General features: G+C 53.5%; 1 protein-coding gene across 2 annotated transcripts; it reads right to left on the bottom strand.

The window, feature by feature from the left end:
* Positions 1-2,948: 2,948 nt before the first annotated feature.
* On the bottom strand, positions 2,949-20,109 carry TFR2 (transferrin receptor 2). Of its 2 annotated transcripts, XM_038539249.1 has the most exons (19): positions 19,977-20,109; positions 18,910-18,970; positions 18,412-18,661; positions 18,115-18,301; positions 13,026-13,166; positions 12,842-12,956; positions 12,613-12,735; positions 11,924-12,040; positions 11,653-11,792; positions 11,153-11,316; positions 10,237-10,356; positions 9,340-9,422; positions 9,198-9,261; positions 9,032-9,099; positions 8,851-8,927; positions 8,687-8,771; positions 8,371-8,598; positions 7,899-8,039; positions 3,437-3,721 (listed from the first exon to the last, which is right to left on the bottom strand). In XM_038539249.1, the coding sequence occupies exons 2-19, from the start codon at positions 18,940-18,942 to the stop codon at positions 3,437-3,439; spliced, it is 2,421 nt and encodes an 806-aa protein (XP_038395177.1). In that variant the 5' UTR covers positions 18,943-18,970; positions 19,977-20,109. The 2 variants fall into 2 exon arrangements, with proteins under 2 accessions (XP_038395176.1, XP_038395177.1); XM_038539248.1 differs by lacking the exon at positions 19,977-20,109 and having other exon boundaries at positions 2,949-3,721; positions 18,910-19,195.
* Positions 20,110-20,479: the final 370 nt, after the last annotated feature.

Raw genomic sequence — 20,479 nt, 5'->3', positions numbered from 1 at the left:
TTGGAGGGAGTAAGCCCCTTTCTTCCCAGTTCCTCCTCCTGTCCGCAGGGCACCCAGGAAGTGGGGGCAGGGAAGGGGCCCAGTGAGGATAGAGAAGACCTGGGTTCTGGTCCTGATGCCACATTGGAAAAACTGTGTGACCTTGAGCAAGTCATTGAACTTCTCTGAGCTTCTATTTCTACCTCTAACACCAGGGAATTGGCAAGCAGGTTTTTCAGGTCCCCCTTAGCTCTAAAAATAGGGTCCTGTCCCTAAGCTGGTGTATTTAAACTATAAATCCTGCCTCATGCCACCCACTGCAGAAGCCCAGTCTCATAGTCTTGAGCCATCAGAGCCTCTTGCCAGGGTAACCTAGATGCTTCCAATACCCAGAATCCTTTTCTGCTTCTTGACCCTTTATCTGCTTTATTTTGTCTCTCCCATTAAGAGTTCAACTCCGAAAAAAAAAAAAAAAAAAAAAAAAAGAGTTCAACTCCGGTGGGTCAGAAACACCAAGGTCTCTGCCAAGATTGAGGGAAGTGGCTTTGCCTGACTTACCTCAACCAGGCAGGAGAAACTAAACACGGGAAAAGAACAGGAGCCTTGAAAAGTATGTGTCCAGTCCTCTTCCAGATGCAGGGCAGGGGAAAAGAAAGGAAGAGGGCCAGCCAGTGACATTGGTGGTTGGGGACAAAGTTAGCAAGATAATGTTAAGACAGACTCAGTCTGTTCTCTGCTTCTGCTGTCACATCTCCTTTGTCTACCTCTGCTCCTCTTGTCTCCTTTTAAAAGGACAGTAATGATGACATCTCTCCTCTCCTCTAATTCAGGATCATCTCCCTATTAGTGTGCTAGGGCTGCACAGATGTGGGGGAGGCCTCAACAGCAGAAATTAATTTTCTCACAGTTCTAGAAGCTAGATGTACAAGATTAAGGTGTCAACAGGTTTCCCCTGAAGCCTCTCTTTGGCTCGCAGATTGCCCCCTTCTCACTGTGTCTTCATATGGTTCCCTGTGCATACACATCCCTGGTGTCTGTGTCCATCCTTTTTTTAAGTAGCCACCACACCCAAGATGGAGCCAAACATAGGGCTTGAACTCACGACCCTGAGATCAAGACCTGAGCTGAGATGGAGCCCAACACCTAACCAACTGAGCCACCCAGAGGCCCCTGTGTCAAAATTTTCTTATAATGACACTGATCAGATAGGATTAGGCCCTTCCTAAAGGATTCATTTGAACTTACGGGCCTATCTCCAAATACAGACTGAGGTATTGGGGGGTCAGGGCTTCAACATATGAATAGGGGTGGGGGGGACACATTTCAGCTCAAAACACTCCCCATTTCAAGATCCTCAACTTTATCACACCCATAAAGTCCTTTTTGTGTAAGGTAACATTCACTGACAGGTTTTAGAGATCAGGATGTGAACATCTTTTTCCATACCATTATTCTATTCACTACAAGGAGCAAATGGACAAGATGAAGGACCAAGAAACCACTCTGAGAAGTGTGTTCTGAACCGTGTATCAGAGGAGCAAATAGTTGAGGAGGGTCTGACCCTGGTCCAGGCTCCTGAGAAACGCTCCTGGGGGGGGGGAGGGGCTTAGAAGGCAGAGTTTCATCCTGGAACCCAGGGTGGGAACTGTCATGCCATAGTGGGAGCAAGAGAGGACCAAGTAGGGGTACCTGGGTGGCTCAGTGGTTCGGTGTCTGCCTTTGGCACAGGTCGTGATCCTGGGGTCCTGGGATTGAGTCCCGTATCAGATCCCCACAGGGAGCCTGCTTGTCCCTCTGCCTAGGTCTCTGTCTCTCATGAATAAATAAAATCTTTAAAAAAGAGAGAGGACAAAGTAACCCAAAGACAAGCCCTGGGATTTATGCAGCTACCCTGGGAGTGAGAGCCAGGGCTGCAGCCTCCTGAGATGTGATTAAGGGTAAAGTGGTGCCAGCAGCACTTGGAATTCCCTGCCCTCCTGCAGCTTCTACCTTGATGGACAAAGACTGACCACAGGGACCCATGTGGAGAGAGGTCCCAGGGCAGGCCCATCTAACAGGTGTGTGACCACTGCAGTCTCCCAGGGCCCCATGCTCAGGTGGCCCCGCATTTGGCAGTTAATGCTCTGTGGTCACCATCTTGAAATTCTCAATGATCTGGGGTGCCTGGGTGCAGCTGTTGAGCATCTGCCTTTGGCTTAGGGCATGATCCTGGTCCTGGGATAGAGTCCCACATTAGGCTCCCTGCATGAAGCCTGCTTCTCCCTCTGCCTGTGTCTGCCTCTCTCTGTGTGTCTCTCATGAACAAACACATAAAATCTTAAAAAAAAAAAAAAAAAAAAGAAAGAGAAAAGAAAAATTATCAATGATCTTTACCCTTGAATGTATGTTTTGGAAGCAAAAGCCGATGGGACAATGGAGAATGTGCTGGGGGTCCTGCCTCCCCTGGATGGCTTCTCACCTGCCAGCTCCCTGCCCCCACCCAGAGATGGCTGTTATGCTCCTTTCCCAGCAGGGGTCTGGGCCCAGGCACAGGGAGGTTCTGGGTCACAGTCAGGGTCTGGCACATGCGCCATCCATACCAAGTTGTGGGGCAGAACTCTTGAGTGTCTATGGGGCTCTGCCCCAAGGTATTTCCCTCTGAAGATCTGGACATTAAATAGCAAATTAAAATCCACGTGACAGGTTGGAAGACTGTAAGGAAGAAAACAGTTCTGTTCACACCTTTTGAACAAGAGGCCTTGCCAATTACATAGTCATCCCAGCTCTCAGGAGAAGGTAGAGTCAGCTCCCCACCCCATGATGGTCTTTGGAGAAGGGCCCCCCTTATTTTCTCACATGACAGAGCAGCTCAGAGTTTTCCTCATGGAGACAGCATTCCTATTTACATCTCTCACCCTTCTGCCCAACCAACCCTTCCTTGTCTCAGGGGTGGGATGACAGGGTGGAGTAAAGGTAAGGAAGCACAAAGGTGCCTATAAACAAGAAGTCACCAGATGGTTTATTAAGGTCCAAACCCCAGCCTCTCCTGCCACAGACCACCTGCTGGGGCTCTAGGCTGTGGTTTCAGCCATTCTCCCAGCAAGAGGGCTAGCTATGTCCCAGGGCCCAGGAAACCTTCCAAAGGGGGGGCCCTCTCCCGAAGGGTAAGGGGCTGTGCAGTGAGGGAGCGGAGGCTCTCAGATTAGCTGACTGTATTGCCGGCCCACTGTGGAAGGCACTGCTCACCGACTCCTATACTGTGGGGCCAGGGTGTGGGTGTCTGAGCCCGCACCTTGGCTGGGCCCTTTGCAGAGATGGGAAAGGCCAATGAGAAATAGGTCAGCAATGAGAGGTGGTACTAGGCACCTCCCTCACCCAGAAAATACTAACGGGGAGGCAGGAGCTCCAGGCAGGAGCTGGGGGCACATGCCCCCCAGCCCTGCCCCCCACCCCACCCCCCCACCCCCGCCCCGGGGCCTCAGAAGTTGTTATCGATGTTCCAGACGTCCCCACTAAGTGCATTGGCGGCCCCCTGCAGCGTCCAGGTGAGCAGGGCCAGCTGGCGTCGGAAGCGGCTCTCCTGGAAGCCCAGACCCGGAGTCACCTGGGAGGGGGAGGCCCCCGGGTCTCCGGAGCCATCCGAGCGCAGCAGCCGCACGTGGTCTAGCAGCGCGCCCAGCGTGTGGTCTCCGCGGCCCAGGAAAATGTGGCGGAACGGGGAGTCGGCCGGTGACACGTACTGGGACAGGAAGTAGAACTCCACCTGCGCCAAGAAGGGGATCAGGTCGGGGTGGGGGCCGCCAGAGGGCAGGTTTAACAGCAATTCCAAACCCAGCTGGGGACCTCCCTCGTTCGCGCCTAGCAGACAATGCAGAGCAGCTTCTTTAAGTCCCACTCCCCTTGGCCACCCAATGCCGAGCGGCCATCCTTTGAGGTCACCAGCAGCCAGGTAGGATGCATCCTCCTGCTGTGTTTTGGGTTCCATTCGCTTCTAAGCCTTAAGCCTCCAAACCCGCGTCTCTCCCCAGTCTTCACGCATTCACTTACCCAGCTGAAGCCTCAAAGAACAACCTATCCTGCTCTTCCAGACTTTCCTACACCCCACGCATTCCCCATCACCACCACCAATGTCCACAGCCCAAAGGTCAAGGGGACAGGCCAGTCCTAATGAAGTGCCGGACTCTGTCCTCCCTGCGTGACTCAGATGCTGTTCATCTTTCCTGAGGGGGCCTCTCTCCTCCCTCAATTCTCCTAACTTTCTTCCACTCCCTCTGGTTCCTTCCACTCCCCACCTGTGGGCAGCCCCAAGGCTCAGCCTCCACCCTCTGCTCTTCTCCTATGTGCAGTCCATTGGTTCTGAAGCCTGGCTACTAATTAGAATCACTTGGGGAACCTTTTGATGACATGGCCTGGGTGCCTCCCCAGTAGAATCGGACTCTCTAGGCTTACAGGTTCATTTCTTCTCAAGTCCTCCATCTTTCATGCCAAGGGCTCATCCATACCCCTGGCTGCAGTCAGGACCTTTTGAGGAGAACTGCCAAGCCTGCTTGACAAATCATCCACTGGAATCTTGCCCTCCACCCTCCTGGACCTACCCCACTGGGTACAGAGTAACTTACACAGCCTCACACACATGTGGGCACCAACTTCTAAAACCTGACCCTGGGATCCCTGGGTGGCGCAGCGGTTTGGCGCCTGCCTTTGGCCCAGGGCGCGATCCTGGAGACCCGGGATCGAGTCCCACGTCAGGCTCCCGGTGCATGGAGCCTGCTTCTCCCTCTGCCTGTGTCTCTGCCTCATTCTCTCTCTCTCTCTGTGACTATCACAAATAAATAAAAATTAAAAAAAATAAAAAATAAAAAAGAAATGCATATCTTTAAAAAAATAAAAAATAAAAATAAAAAAAATAAAAAATAAAACCTGACCCTAGGCGTGCCTGGGTGGCTCAGCTGGTTAACTGTTTGACTCTAGTTTTCGGCTCACGTCATGATCTCAGGGTTGTGAGATTGAGCTCCAAGTCCAGCTCTGTGGTCAGCATGGAGTCTGCTCTAGTGTCTCCCTCTGCTACTCCCCCCTGCTCACACAAGTGCATGCTTTCTCTCACAATAAAAGAAGAAAGAGAAAGAAGAAAGAAAGAAAGAAAGAGAAAGAAAGAGGGATCCCTGGGTGGCGCAGCGGTTTAGCGTCTGCCTTTGGCCCAGGGCGCGATCCTGGAGACCCAGAATCGAATCCCACGTCGGGCTCCCGGTGCATGGAGCCTGCTTCTCCCTCTGCCTGTGTCTCTGCCTCTCTCTCTCTCTCTCTCTCTCTGTGTGTGACTATCATAAATAAATAAAAATTAAAAAAGAAAGAAAGAAAGAAAGAAAGAAAGAAAGAAAGAAAGAAAGAAAAAAGAAAGAAAGAAAGAAAGAAAGAAGAAAGAAAGAAAGAAAGAAGAAAGAAAGAAAGAAAGAAAGAAAGAAAGAAAGAAGAAAGAAAGAAAGAAAGAAAGAAAGAAAGAAAGAAAGAAAGAAAGAAAGAAAGAAAGAAAGAAAGAAGGAAAGAAAAAGAAACCTGACCCTTGCACCCACGATTCCTCAGGAGCGCCACAATCTCCCCAGGTGCCAACCTCTCAGCCCCAAAAGTGTACATGAGTGGGATGAGCACAGGCTATGGTCTCAGACTGCCTGGTTTCTGATTTGGGCTCCACAAGTCCCTACGATCTTGGGTGAGTTATCTTTGTACAAGACTAGCCCTCACAAGATTTGCAGGGGGAGTCCTGGGAGAGAAAATGAAGCTGAGTGCAAGCACATGGCAGCCCTCGGTAAGTGGCAGCTGCTATGGTTTTCCTCCTCCTCTTCCCTCAACACCTTGTCTGTCCATTTTCCTTCCACATGTCTCACTTCATTCCAGTCTCCTCACCCACAGGTGGCATCTACTGCCATCTGCCACTCTCATCCAGAGTTCGGCCATCACTAACTTCATTCCCTCTTCATCATTTGCACTCTGACCAAATCCTTCCTAAAACTCCACTTCGCCCACATCACCTCCCTGCTCAAACACCGTCCTAATTTCCTTGATACCCAGACCCTAAAAATCCAAATTTCTCATCCTGACATTCAAGGATGATCTCTGATCATCTAACCCCCCAATTTCTATCCCACTGTTCAGTGTACCTCTCCCCTCTGCTTCTCCATAGGCTTCTGTTCTGGCTCATCGGGTCCAAGCCCTGCTCCCAAGGACAGCCAGGCCTATTTCGCCACCACACCCTTACTCTGGGTCTCTCCACTGAAATATCTTTACTTTGCACCAACTCAAGTTCTGTCCGTTCTTCAAGACCAATGTCATAGTCTAAAGCAGGGGTTAGAAAACTTTTTCTGCAAAAATCCAGGTAGTGAATATTTTTGGCTTTGCAGGCCATATTGTTTCTGTTGCACTCAATTTGGCCACCATAGCTAGCACAAAAGCAGCCATGGACAATATGAAAATCAATGAGCATGCCTGTATTTCCATGAAGCTTTATTTGCAGAAACAGGTAGCAGGCCAAATTTGGCCAAGTGGCTATAGTTTCCCAACCCCTGGTCTAGAGCCACAAAGTTCCCTGGGTCTGGTCCAGCTCTATGCTGCTCCTTCTGAAGCCCTGAATCTTGTACTCTCCAGCCCTGAGTCTGAATCATGCCCCTTACGCACAGGTGCCCTTTATTCCCTAAGGGGCACGTGGTAACTTTGGGGGCCGGGTGAGGTGAGAATCTTTTTGTGTTCCTGGAGTCTGGCACAGCAGAGGTTAAAGCAAGACCTGTGAATGGGAATGAACTGTGCCCAATCTCTTGTCTCACCCACAGGGTCACCTCAGTGGAGGAGACAAAGCAAAGGGGAGATGGAGAGGTCACGACGTGGGGGAGGAAGAGGAAACTGCAGATGCAGAGAGTAGAGTGAGGGGGATCAGGAGAAAGGGGCAAGGATGAAAGAGCAAGAGAGGTGGGTTTGTGAACAGAAAGAAGGAATGAGTGATGCCAAGGGAAACAGGGAGGGACATAAGGGGGAAAACAAAACATGGCAGACATGTTCTAAAACCAGTCATTATACACTATGGGTTCCCTGTCCACCCTACACTCACGGGGGATGGTCCTACTTATAATTTCACCCTGTAGACTTTTCCCCATTCCCACAGTCCCTACTTATCCCATTTCCCAAAATCAATGGGTGGCAGGTTGAGTACTCAGGATAAAGAAATGGAAGGAAGTGGAGGAGTTGGAACAGGAGATGAAGTGAGGGTTGCAAAGCATTAAAAACTAAGCAGGGGGGGGAGACCTGGGTGGCTCAGTGGTTAAGCCTCTGCTTTTGGCTCATGGTGTGATCCTGGGATCCTGGGATGGAGTCCCACATCAGGCTCCCCACAAGGAGCCTGCTTCTCCCTCTGCCTATGTCTCTGCCTCTCTCTGTGTCTCTCATGAATAAATTTAAAAATCAACAACAACAAAACTAAGCATGAGGGGTTAGCCAAGGATCTTGTGGAACTTATTCTGACACCTCCTCCAGGCAGCCTCTCTGGGCTTCACCCATCTTATTACCAGAGGAAGAAAGCTCTCCTTGCTCTGAATGTCTTAAGCCTTTGCCCCTCCTGGGCCATAAGCTTGTGCCACTAGTACTGTGGACAACTGAGTCCACACTTTTTCCCTCCAGAGGGGTGAAGAGGCAGTGGAAGGCTCTTGGGGCAGGCAGGGAGGAGACCGGGGTTTGTCCCAGTTCTGCCACGTGGTCTGCCAAGTAGTCTGCCAAGTAGTCCGCCAAGCAGCCGGCCCTCCCTGTCATTTTCATCACTTTGTGGGGCCTCAGTGGCCGCTCCAGCCTGGCCGGTCTGTGAGCGCTGCGCCCAGGACTGGGGGCCGAGGACAGGGTCAAAATAAAGGCGGAGAGAGGGGACAGGAGCGCACAGCGGAGGAGGCGCAGTGGGGTCTCACCCGCATGATGCGCACGTTGTACATGCGCATCAGCCGCTCGTCGCTCTCCTCCGAGCTGTAGATCTCCTTTCGCAGCTTCTCGGCCGCCCGGATGTAGTCCCCTCGCGCCGAGTACACCCACTGGAGGGTCAGCCCACGGGCCTGAGGGTGGAGACGCATGCTGGGGCCGCACACAGCGGCTAGGGCCCCGGCCTAGGCTGTGGGTCCAGGTACTGGAGGATGGGGCTGGGACCCTAGGGCTGGCGGGAGGAGAGGGATATGGGGGGGAATGCTGGGAGAAGGAAGAAAACCTGGGCGGTTGGGAGGGTACCAGCTGGGTCCCGGGGCAGGAGTAAAGGGGCCAGGTTGCCCGAGGGGATTAGACCCTAAGGGCTGTGGGGAGGAGGGGCCAGACCTCTGGACCCTGCAATACTTTGAGAGGATATAACGCCCCCCACCCCCAGAAGCCAGGAGCAGGGTTGTTATGTCGGACCTTCAGGTCCCCAGAGAACTCGTTGAGGCTGCCGATGTGCCTGAGGACCACGTCCCCGTAGCGGCCAAAGTCCAGAGGCAGCAGGTGATCGTGGCTTAGACGGATGAGGAGCTGCCCAGCGAGCTGGGCCACAGCCTGGGCCACGGCGGGCAGGCGGCCCCGCAGCACCCTGTGTAGGTTCTCATACGTGTCGTCCTTCGTGTGCAGGAACGGGTACGCCTGGCCATCCTGCCGGGACAGGGCGCGGGCTGGCGCAGGGGCATGGTGCAGACAGGCGGAGGGGCGGCTGCTCTGGGGCAGGGCCAGGAAGTCTCACCTCCGTGAAGGAGAACTCGACGGCAGGGACCCCCGCAAAGGCCGTGAAGGAATAGGCACTGCTGTCCATGGGCAGTGGCCGGATCCTGGGAGTGGGCAGTGGGGAATGCTCTGTGGTTTCACCACCTCCCGCAACATCCTCCCCGCCTCCTCATCCCAACTTACACTTCAGCATCCCAGCTGTGATTGTTGAACACCACCTGCTCATAGAGGGTCTGCCCGCTGCGGTTAGGAGAGTCCACCTGGGGGCAGGGTAGGGGGCACCGGTCAGGCTGCCACCAGCTTCCCTTCATCCCCTGGCTGCCACCAGCTTCCCTTCATCCCCTGCTCTTGGCCAGGCTCTTGCCTGCTTCAGGATGTTCTCTATGAGGCTGATCAGAAGGGGGCTGGTCTTGGCATTGAACTTGTCGTCTCCTGCAGAGAGGGAGGAGAAGGGATGCCAGGCTCCAGGCTTGGCCTCGAGGCCAGGGTGCACCAGAGCGGGCCCAGCTGGTGGCAATGCCCCCACTCACCCAGCACTGCATTGTCCAGGCTCACATAGACCACGGCTTTGAGATGCAGCACGCTGAGGTAGCCCTGTGGGTGAGAGATGTGGAGTTGAAACCCCCTCACCTCTTCCCACTGCCCGACTCCCTGCTCTGGACCCCACATTACCTCCAGCCACTCTGTGGAGCCCACACTCCCGAAGTCCCCTCCGTCCCAGCTGATGAAAAGAAGACTCCTGCGGGGCTGGAAGCCTGGAAGCATAGTGGGTCAGGAGGATGGGCTCCGCTGGAGGCCAAACAAAGACCTATCTTTGTCTTCTTCTGTCCTGCTTCCTTAGGGTCTCTCTGTCCCTCCCACCAAGCCCCCAGCCCAGCCCAGCTCACCTGTCTGCCCTGACTCAACCATAACAGCGATGGAGATTTCTTTCTTTTTCTTTTCCTTTCTTTCTTTCTTTCTTTCTTTCTTTCTTTCTTTCTTTCTTTCTTTCTTTCTTTCTTTCTTTCTTTCTTTCAGATTTTATTTTGTTTATTCATGAGAGACACAGAGAGAGAGAGAGAGAGAGGCAGAGACACAGGCAGAGGGAGAAGCAGGCTCCATGCAGGGAGCCTGATGTGGGACCCAATCCCGGGACTCCAGAATCACACCTGGGCTAAAGGCAGGCGCCAATCCACTGAACCACCCAGGGACCCACAGTGATTGCTTTCATATGGAGTCTCCTGCTTAGTTCTTCACTCAGACCAAGGACTATTATTATCATTGGCCCTTGAACCTGGTTTTGAACTGTTTGGGTCCCCTCACATGCAGATTTTCAACTGAGCGGGAGGAGTCAGTGCCCCTACCCCAGGCGTTGCTAGGGGGTCAACTTTACTCTTTGTTTGGACAAAGGAGACAGAGGTAAAGTGACTTGCCCAGGGCCATGCAGCTGGGATGTGGAGAAGCCAGGTTTGCAGACCAGGTCTAAGTGGCCACGTGCTCAGTGCCTCTAGCCTGTGCTCCTGACCACCTCTCTGCCCTGTCCTGGCTCGGGCCACAGCCCCAGCTGCCCGGCCCAGGCCCTGACCTTACCATTGCTCACCATGGAGGAAAAAGTCCGCACCAGCTCCAGAAGTATGGCTGTCCCCACAGCAGACTTGGCCGCTCCTGGGCCCCACGCATCCCTCTGGGCCCCAATGACCACATAGTGATCTGCAGGAGGGGAGGTTTGGGGTCTCGGTCCTTACATGGCAGTACCCAGAGAACGCCTGGGAGGGTCCGTGCTGGTGGGAGCTCACCACCATTTCTGCGCCGCCCCCCCCCCCCAGTCTCCACCTCCCAGCCCAGTGATCCCTGCTGTCCTAAAGGAGTGCCTCTCCTCCCCTTGGCCTTGCCTGGATGGCCTGCTCCTTCAGCAGGGTGCCTGGCCTCTTTCTGGATTCCGTTACCTCCTTGGTTGGCCACGTCCACACAAGTCCTGAGATGTTTTCCTCCTTCACGCTTCTCTCTAATCCACCCCAACCTGGGCCCCAGCAGTCTCCTGTGAGCCGCATTGCGGGCCCCCCTGTGTCTCTCCCTCAGTGTTTGTAGGTACCATACTCTTCGGCTCAAGAACCCACTTTTATTGCCCACCACCATCCTCATCCAGTTAGGCTTGAAAGGTTCATCTAGCTCATGTGAACCCTCGTTCATGCTATAATATCACCCAACTCATGCTTGCTCACCTCTGGTGCTAGGGAGCTCACTACCACACAGAGTTCTGTCTCTGGACAGATTCGACTATGGTATCTACTCCCTGCCATCCCCCTCGATCCCAGATCGGCTTCAACTTGCCAGCCTCCCTCCCTGCTAAGCCCTGCTGCCCCCCACCCCCCCCACCTCCACCACTGAGCACAGCTCTTGGCCACTCCCCTGGGGCTTCCCACTCCAGCACCGTCTCTATCCAGGGTTTATAAGTGGGGCCCCCTTCCTGCAGGCTGTAGGGTAATGCTGGGCCACACTGGCACACCTGGCTCTGAGCGGCCCTCAATGCAGCCAAAGATGTTGCTGATGGGGGTGGAGACCCTGTGGTTGTTGACTCTGAGGTGCAAGCCTGGCCCAGGGCCCAGGTGATAAGGGGAGCCTAGGAGGCGCCCCTGCCATTTCTGGGGGGCCACAGGGCCTTGGAGCTTCCTGGAGAGAGACGGGGCAGAAAGAGTTGGAAGTGGCAGAGAGCCCAGGCTGTAGAAGAGCCCAGAGCTCCCTCTTTGCTCTTTCCCTCCCATCTTCTGGCCCTAGCTCTACTTCTACACTCTGCCCACTGCTTTGGACAGCTGTGCAGGTTATGTCCTGCCCAGAGGTGCCCAACGGAGGTGGGTGTGATATCCAGCTAGAGCTCCACTCACCAGACAGTGGGCCCTGGCGTGAGGCTGTCCCCACCCAGATTCATCTTTTTCCAGTTCACCCAAAAGCACTTTACAGACTAGCTACATCTCCCTCCTCCCCTCCTGATTTCCAAAGGCCCCTCACCTCAGCAGGAGGGAGGCAATGTCCGCGCTGATAGGCTGGGCTGGGATGTTAGGGAGGCCAGAGGACTGCACTGGGGGGAACTGAGTTTGATTAAAGGAAGGGAAGCCAGGCGTGTAGGGGTCCCCAGTTCCCAGGTGTACCTGTGAGGAAAGGAGTGTCTGCACTGAAGCTATGAGCTGGTCTCCAGGAGTAGCTTGCCAGCCTCATCCCAGACAAGGAGGTATAGTTTTTGGGATCCCAAGAATCCCCAGGTGGCCACCCCCAGACTCACATGTCCATACACAGCCCTGTGGCTGGACAGGCCGAGCTTGTGTGGATCCTGGGAGAAGTCAGCTGGATCAGGGTATATGAGCACTCCTTGGGCCCCAAAGTCTTGGGCACTGGCCACCTGGGGAAGGGAAGTGGGTAATGGACTCCTTCAACCTGGGGGGAAAACTAATTTATAAGGGCAGGAGAAGCAAGTAAAAGTGAAATGGCACTGCCTCTACTCTGCTCTTACGGAACCACAGAGAGGCTCTGGGTACCACCCGACCCTCACCTTCCCACAGTGCCTTGGCATCCCTCAAGCCCCACTGTCCTCTGCATTCCTCCGTGTTTGGTACCCATCCCAACCTCCTGATTGTTTCCCACCAACATTTCCTTTTTTAAAATTTTATCTTTTTAAAAGATTTTATTTATTTATTTAATAGAGAGAGAGAGCACAAGCGAAAGGAGTAGGTGAGGGAGAAGCAGACTTCTCGCTGAGCAGGGAGCTCTGTGAGGGACTCGATTCCAGGACCCTGGGATGCTTAACTGACTGAACCATCTGGCAACCCCCGCCTCCCACCAACATTTTCTTATGACCCACTTGGTTCTTCCTTTTCTCTCTCTGACAGGCTTCTGGTCGCTTCCCATCGGCCCCTACCCTATCTTCTTGTTCCCCAGCCCTGCGCCCTCCCCGCTCCTTCCTGGGAGCCTCACCTTCTGGGCGAAGCTGATCTCTCCCAAGCGCACCAGCAGGAGGCGCCCCGCCGGCTCCACGCCCCGGGCCCGCAGGTCCTGCAGGTCTTCCGGCCGCCCGTAGTGGGCGTACACCAGCTCTCCCTGGGGACGGGGAGGACGAGGAGGTGTGCTCTCCAGGTCCCTCCTCCGCCACCCGGGAAAGGGCGCGCGCTGCCCCCGTCCTGGGGGCGGCACACGAGGCGCTCACCGTGGCGTTGCCCGTGGCGCTGTAGGGACAGTAGACGTCGTGGTCCTCCAGCGGCAGGGGCTCCCCGAGCGTCCCGGCCGCCGCACCGATCCAGTGCAGGGTATTGGGATGAGCCCTGAAGAGCAGAGGTGGTGAGCGTCCCCGCGCGCCCCCCGCGCCCCCCGCGCCCCCCGCGCGCACTCACGGGTCCGGAAACTGCAGCCCCACGTAGTGCGTGTCCATCCACACGTGGTCCAGCTTTTGGCTCGAGAGCGCCTCGCGGATGTCTTGAGCCAGAGCCGCCATCCCAGCCGAGCCAGCCATCCTTTTCCGAAGGCTTGTTTGCCTGAGCGGGAAGAGGGGGGATTGGGGGCGCGGAAGGGGAGAGGGACTTCTCTGCCCCTGGAGGAGAGGCAGGGAGGAAGAAATGGTGCCAGAGACGTGGGGTCGCCCTGGTCGTGGGCTGTGAGGGTCTCCTAAGCCTCTCTCTGACCCTGCCATCGCCATCCATCCCATCACCCGGGCTGTGGCTGTGACTGAGCGTCTCTATGGACTCCTGCTTCAAACCTTAGCTTCCAACAACCTGGTGTCCGGCCCACCGTCCCTTAGGTTTTTCCTGGCTCAGGCCAAACTCACCAGATAGATTTACCTGCTGCCCCCCACCCCCCCACACACATATGCACACTGGCCTGTGCTCTGCCCCTTACCTGAAAATACTTTTCTTCCAAAGGACTAAGGGGGCAGAGGCGGCCCTTCATCTCCCCCCTCTTCCAGCTGCGCCTCACGAGACATATTACGCTATGGTTACTGGTGTGATAGTGGGGTCCCCGGTCTTGGAGACCTCACCGTGTGTCTTTTTCCATAGTTACCACCTAACTAGTGAGCCTTTTGTCCCGTGAGCCCCTCCTGTGCTGCCCTCCCGCCCCAGCCATAGGCTGCGCCTCAGGCCTCATGGCCTCCTGACCAACCCACTTCATCTGTGTGCTCTCCAAGGCAGACTCCTCCCTCCTCAGCATCAACTTTAAATACCTCTCTACCTTTTGCGTTGGCAAAAACCCAATTGTCCCTTGAGAGGCCAGGTCTCCTATGGGGCTCGGGAGAGAACTCAGGTTCCCATACACCCCGGGCTTGGAGTGGAGGCAGCCTCTCGACTCCACTATTGGAATTTCTGGCCATTTCTCCTCCAGTAAACCTCTCTTCCTTTGAAGCCTGTGCCATCCAGTGATCCCCTCCTCTGCCCCTCTTCCAGCCAATTGGTCACTTGACCGATTTCATCAAGGACTTTGGCATCTGGCTTAGCATTTTCCTCTCTAAATCATGGTCCACTCACTTTGTGTCACCATTTCAAAACCCACGTGCAGGGTGTACTGTAGTCTCAGCCACCACCCTTCAGCTCTCAAAAGGACTCCTGTACTCATGACCCCACGGTCGCCTCGGCTTGCTCAGTACCATTCCTGCCACCCCCTCCTGATCCGATCCAGGAGCTCCAAAACTGCGTCAGTCAGTGCATTTTCATAAAATACATGATGCACAGTGTGGATTCCTGTGCCTAACAATAAATTAGATGTACACACTGCAACATAGACAGACCTTGAAAACCAGGTATTCAGTTAAAAAAAAGCTTATCAAAATTAAAAACACACACTAGAGATAGCTATATTTGAGTAATGGGTCTTGGAGTGATTTTTTAAAAAAATTTCTTCCTTATATTTTTCCATATGGCTTAACTTTTATTTATTTATTTTTTTAAGATTTATTTATTTATGAGAGACAGAGAGAGAGAGGCAGAGACACAGGCAGAGGGAGAAGCAGGCTCCCCACAAGGAGCCTGATGTGGGACTCGATCCCAGAACCCCAGGATCATGACCTGAGCCAAAAGCAGATGCTCAACCACTGAGCCACCCAGGTGTCCCTCCATATGACTTCACTTTAAAAATAAGGAACATAAAGGATTTTATACAAATATTTGTGTATAAAAATATTTTTGTATAAATGTCTTGAAAAACCTATATATGCATGTAAAACATTACCTATACGATAAAGCGACACATGAATTTAAAGGTACACGTGAAACGCATCAAATGAGGTGCTTCTGGGGGAGGGTGCAGGGAGGAGTGCTCAGGGTTAGGGCTGGAAATTAAACAAAAAAGCCCTTCACTAGGGTGCCTGGCTGGCTCAGTCCATAGAGCACGTAGCTCTTGGTCTCAGGGTTATAAGTTCGAGCCCCATGTTGTGTGTACAGATTATTTAAAAATAAAATCTTTAGGGATGCCCGTGTGGCTCAGTGGTTGAACGTCTGCCTTTAGCTCAGGGAGTCTTGAGATCAAGTCCCACATTGAGTCCCACATTGGGCTCCCCTCAAGGAGCCTGCTTCCCCCTCTCCCCATGTCTCTGCTTCTCTGTGTCTCTCATGAATAAATAAAATATTTTAAAAAATAAAAATAAAATCTTGAAAAAACAAAACCAAAAAAGCCTTTCACTGATGATACTGAACTATCATCACAGGGGTATCATAAACTCTGTTTTTTTTTTTTTTTTTTGTGATACTCTATTGTTTTAAATTTCTCATTTTTCTCTCTTTCCTCTTAGAATAAAATCCAAAGCAGTTTGCATAGCTATTAAGACCTTTTAGGGCCTGAGCCATATCCACCTTGACACTGCAGCTCCCCAAGGCCACAGGTCAAAAACCAAGCTCCATGACGTGGCATTCAAGACTTTTCTGGGTCTGTCCCACCTCCTGTCTGGATACTGGACCCCTCTGCTCTCATTCAGACAACCATATAGACCTTCATTTACTTCTTCCAATAGGCTACCATTTCCCAGCCCAGACCCTTTGCACCTGCTGTTCTCTGACCTGAAATGCTTTTCCACCTTCTCTTTGCCTGGTGAATGACTCACCCTTCAGGCTTCAGCTCATCACTTCCTCAAGGAAGCTTTCCCTGGCCCCTCAATTAAGTTAAGTCCTCCTGGTTATTCCTCACATCCTTTACTTTTCCTTCAAAGCAGTGATTCTAATAATAAATATATATAAAATCTTTTAAAAAAATAAAATCTTAAAAAAAAAAAAAAAGGGGCAGCCCGGGTGGCTCAGTGGTTTAGCGCCCCCAGGGCGTGATCCTGGAGACCCAGGATCGAGTCCCACATCAGGCTCCCTTCATGGAGCCTGCTTCTCCCTCTGCCTGTGTCTGTGCCCCTCTCTCTGTGTCTCTCATGAATAAATAAATAAAATCTTTTAAAAAATAAATAAATATATAGTAATGAATGAGATTATTAGTTCAGTAATGAGTCTCCCCCATAGATTGTAACCTCCATAAGGACAAGGTCCAGACTTTTGTTCTCTGCTTTATCGCCCCCACCTACTTAACTGAGTACCTGCCACATAGTAGGTTCTCAAAAATATTTGGTGGATAAATGAATGAATGACCTTGTCAGTGTCACTGTCAGTCCAGCCACTCATTTCCCTTGCCATACCCACACTGGCCTTGTCATTACCCAGAATTCCACCTTGGAATATTCGTCCACTCGGGATACACTGAACACCAACTAAATGCCAGGCACTGTGCTAGGTGCCGGGGACATCAAGATAAATTGGACATGGTTTATCAGATAAATCTTCAAGGTTCCAGTATCCCACTCTCTGACTACATGTCCAGGTTCCAGCTTACTTCTTGACCCTCACTACACCTGCTCTTCAACCACATTGAGTTCTCCAGATTGTCCAATTTCTTCCTTCTCCAACCATCCTGGAGTCATGCATCACTTCCTTGCTTGCTTCCCTTCACCATCACACTCTTGCCTCCCAGCCCTCTGATGGTATCCATAGTGCCACACCTTACCGTGGGACCTGTCAAACCGTCCACCTGCTCAGCCTGTACCCAAACAACTGAGTGTTGCTCAAGAAAATAAGAAGCCCTGTATGTTGTTGATGCCACAGAGCTAAGGTCTTTGGGCAAGATATCCAAAGAGTAATAGTACGCCTTGATCAAGTTTGGCATTGATCTCAGACAAGAAAATCTATCAGTATCAGTTACTACAGAAACATAAATTTAAGACATGCAAACATAAATCAAAGCAGAAACATCATGTGATCATCTCAATACCTTCTGGAAAAATATTTGAAAAAAATCCAAACCTGTCCCTCCTTTCCTGATCATTAAGAAGAAGAAAGAGGAAGCTAGGAGTAGAAGGCAACTTCCTTGATTCACTTTTAAAAACCTATCTGGGGGACGCCTGGGTGGCTCAGTGGTTGAACGTCTGCCTTCTGCCCAGGGCATGATCCTGGAGTCCTGGGACTGAGTCCCACATGGGGCTCTCTGTGTGGAACCTGCTTCTCTCTTTGCCTGTGTTTCTGCCTCTCTCTGTGTGTCTCTCATGAATAAATTTTAAAAAATTGTTTAAATAAAAAATTAAAAAATAAAAAGCTATTCGGAATCTACAGCAAAGTTCACACTCAATAACAAATTCATATAAAAACATTCCTACAAAAATCAGGAGATAGGCATATCTCCTGTCATCATTACCTAAATTCACATCCCCTCTAATGCAATAAGCAATGAAAAAGACATAAAAAGTATAAGCTTTGAAAGAGAAGCTGTGTATCTCTCACTAGTCATCTAGCTTAGATGACTTTCTACTTAGAAAACCCAGGAGAATCCACTGAAATACTATTCCTGACCCAAGAGAGGGCTCCTGGTGGCCTGACCTCTTCTCTGGACCTACCTGGGCAGCTCCTTCCTGATGGGGGACGTGACCTCAGCAAAACAAGAGAAACCCCGATCTACTTGTGCTGTGCTCTGGGCTTGCACTCTCTCTGTCTTGGAGGGGGATAGTCTGTGCCTACAAATGCATTTACTTGCTTGCTCCATTTTTTTCTGACTCCTTAAAATGTCCCTTCTCAGAGCACCCCCCCCCCCCCCCCCCCCCCCCCCGCCCAAGCCACAGATCAAAATCCAGGCTCTGTGATGTGGCATTCAGGACTTTTCTGGATCCATCCCACCTCCGGTCTGGATACTGAAGCCCTAAGCTCTCACTGAGACAGTCAACTCCTGCATCTCCCACATGTGCCAGGCTCAGGGACAGAACCCTCTATGTAGTATCCGGAGCACCCTCCCTACCCTCAGCTCCAAATACCTGACGTCCTTCCTAGGACCTTGGAACAGGGAGGTCAGGGAGGCAAGTGGAAGGACTCAGAAGGGACCCCACCTCAGGGGCCTGGGAGATGAGGGAGGGAGGCTGAGTCCAAGCAAGTGGGTGGGGGTTTTCAAGGGCCGGGAAGGGGGCAGGCTGATCCTTACCTGATGCTGTCCTCCAGGCGCCCCTCCCCCAGGAGCCGCAGGAACATGGCCTGGAGGTCGCTCCAGTACAGTGTGCCCTGGTGGGAGTCTGGGCCTGGCTCATAGTTCATGTCCTCACTGACCACCAACACGTCATCCCCACACGCCTGGCAGGACCCTCGGAAGGCCACATAGCCCAGAAGGAAAGCTGAAGGATGGCAAGATGGAGATTTTCCTTGTGCCCCACTCTGGACTCCATAAACCCCCTCAACCCAGGCCCTTCACTGGTTGGGGGGTGGGGGGACGGAAGGCTCTCACCCCCAGTGAAGATCAGCAGGGCTGTCAGGATGAGGTAGGGGGCAGCCCTTCGTCCTGTTGCTGCCAAGAGTCCAAGGCTTTGCCCCCCTGTTCGAGAGCCCAGGTCAGGGCCCCTGAGCTCCATGGGGCAGAAGTGGACTGCTGGCTCAGCCCCCTCCTCCCCGTCTTCTTCTTCCTCCTCGAGGTGCCACTGCTGGGTGCCCTCCACACGCTTGTAGATGGTCTGAGAAGGTCGTGGGGACAACCTTTGCTGTGAGGGGGGGGGTATGGAGGGGAATGAGACTGGGGAAAGAGTTGTGGGGGATGGGGCAGGGGCTGACCCTAAGGGTAGTGACTCTGGAGTGCCAAAGGAGCATAAGGCAGGGGAGAGGGTCCTGAGAGGCAAGCTGAGAGGAAGAGATGGAGGTGGGGAGTGGACAGGCCAGCCTTGGGGTTGGGAGGAGGCTGAAGGACCTGAAGGGAAGGCCTAGAGTTGTCCCCCAGCTCACTTGGTCTTACCGTTCTCTGAAGTAGACCCCAAAGTCGATCCATGCTCGTGCCCCCTCCGGAGCCCTGTAGGCTGTTCCCCCCACAGTGATAAACCGTTTGTGGGAGCCTCTAGAGGGCCCCTTATCAGCCCTGGCAGGCAGCCTGAGCCCAGGCCGTTCTTCTCCCCGCAAAAGGGTGGGGGCACAGTCCTGGCCTCAGTCCAGCTCTGCAGATATGAACCCCCAGCCCAAGCTTGAGAAGAGGCACTGTGCCCTCCCCTGCCAATCCCTCTGGTCCCACTCCTGCCCCCTCCCTGCAAAACAATCAATTTTTTTTACCTTGGGGCAGACTTTGGCCTCCTAGTTCCCGGCAGGGGTGGGGGAGGGGGGCTGATGGCTGAGGAGGGCAAAGATAAGGATGCCCTCTCCAGCTACCATCCCTCCCAGTGTCCTTGGGGACCCCTTCCTAAGCTCCCCACCGTGAAAACCTCGCTCCTCCTCAACTCATCTGGCTCGCAGCCCCACCACTGAGTGCCCAGCCAGGCCTTGTAACACATCAGTTCCCTGTTCCGACACCTGCCTCCATGAGATCCTAAACTGAAATTGCCACAGTGGTGTGACCTGGGGGTTGGTCTGGCCATGCAGATGCCTGTCTTGCTGGAATCAGCCTGAAAAGTGGGTCTCAGGCTCTTAACTTCTGGGGAGGGAGGGGCATGGGTGGGAGCATATGATCAAGTAGGACTCCATGTTGGTGAGTGCTCCATGTTGGTGTTCTCCTGGATCTGTGGGTCAAGGCCCACCAGCCATTGGTGGAAAGAGTCCTGGTCAAGGCCTGGGCAGAGTTGGATGACCTACAACTCATGGTTTTCTCTGGGGACCTGCGACTCTTTGGTGACCGGAGGACTTGATTTCTAACTCTTTTGGGTCTGGGCACCCCACGAACATATCACAGACACGAACTGCTAAATTTCACCCACAATTTCACGCAGGGCTGCCGGTCCCCGAGCCCTACCGAGGACCCCCCAGACCTGTAGCTCTCGAATAGAAGGGCTCAGGGGCCCCGTGTCAAGGTCTCCCTTGGGAAACCTCAGCTCCTACCAAACTGGGAGCTTCAGAAGCTCGGAGCTGCTGGGGTGCACCAGGGTCCCAGTCCCCGCCCCATTCTTGCCGCCGCCAGGAGTCCAGAGAGGGAAGACGCAGCGCAGCGGGGGTCACCTGAGCTGCAGGTCCTCTGGGCCTTAAGCGACACCGCCCACCTGAGGCCCCGCCCACCCCAGGGCCCGCCTCCGGCCCCACCCAAGCTGGTCCCCGGCTCCGCCCCTCCCCTGCCCGGGGGTCGGGTCTCCAGCACCCGCTTCGCCCCAACTCCGCTCCTAGCTGGGGGCCTTCTCGCGGGCCTCTGGCAGGTCCTCGCTGCGTGACCCTCCCCAGGTCCCGGCCCCTTTGAAACCCGAGGCTTGCGTGACTCCTGGGGCTCTGCCCCCACCCGCAGACTTTGCCCCGGCGTCCACCGTGGGATCACCAGGGGACGCAGCTGTAGCCCTCCCCTCGCCTCCCCGCAGGCCCCCGTCCCCACTCCCGCCCACCCACCTAAGGAGGCC

The sequence above is a fragment of the Canis lupus genome, chromosome 6 (genome assembly GCF_011100685.1).
Source record: "Canis lupus familiaris isolate Mischka breed German Shepherd chromosome 6, alternate assembly UU_Cfam_GSD_1.0, whole genome shotgun sequence".
NCBI classification, from domain to species: domain Eukaryota; kingdom Metazoa; phylum Chordata; class Mammalia; order Carnivora; family Canidae; genus Canis; species Canis lupus.
This window is presented reverse-complemented; position numbering and strand designations above follow the sequence as displayed.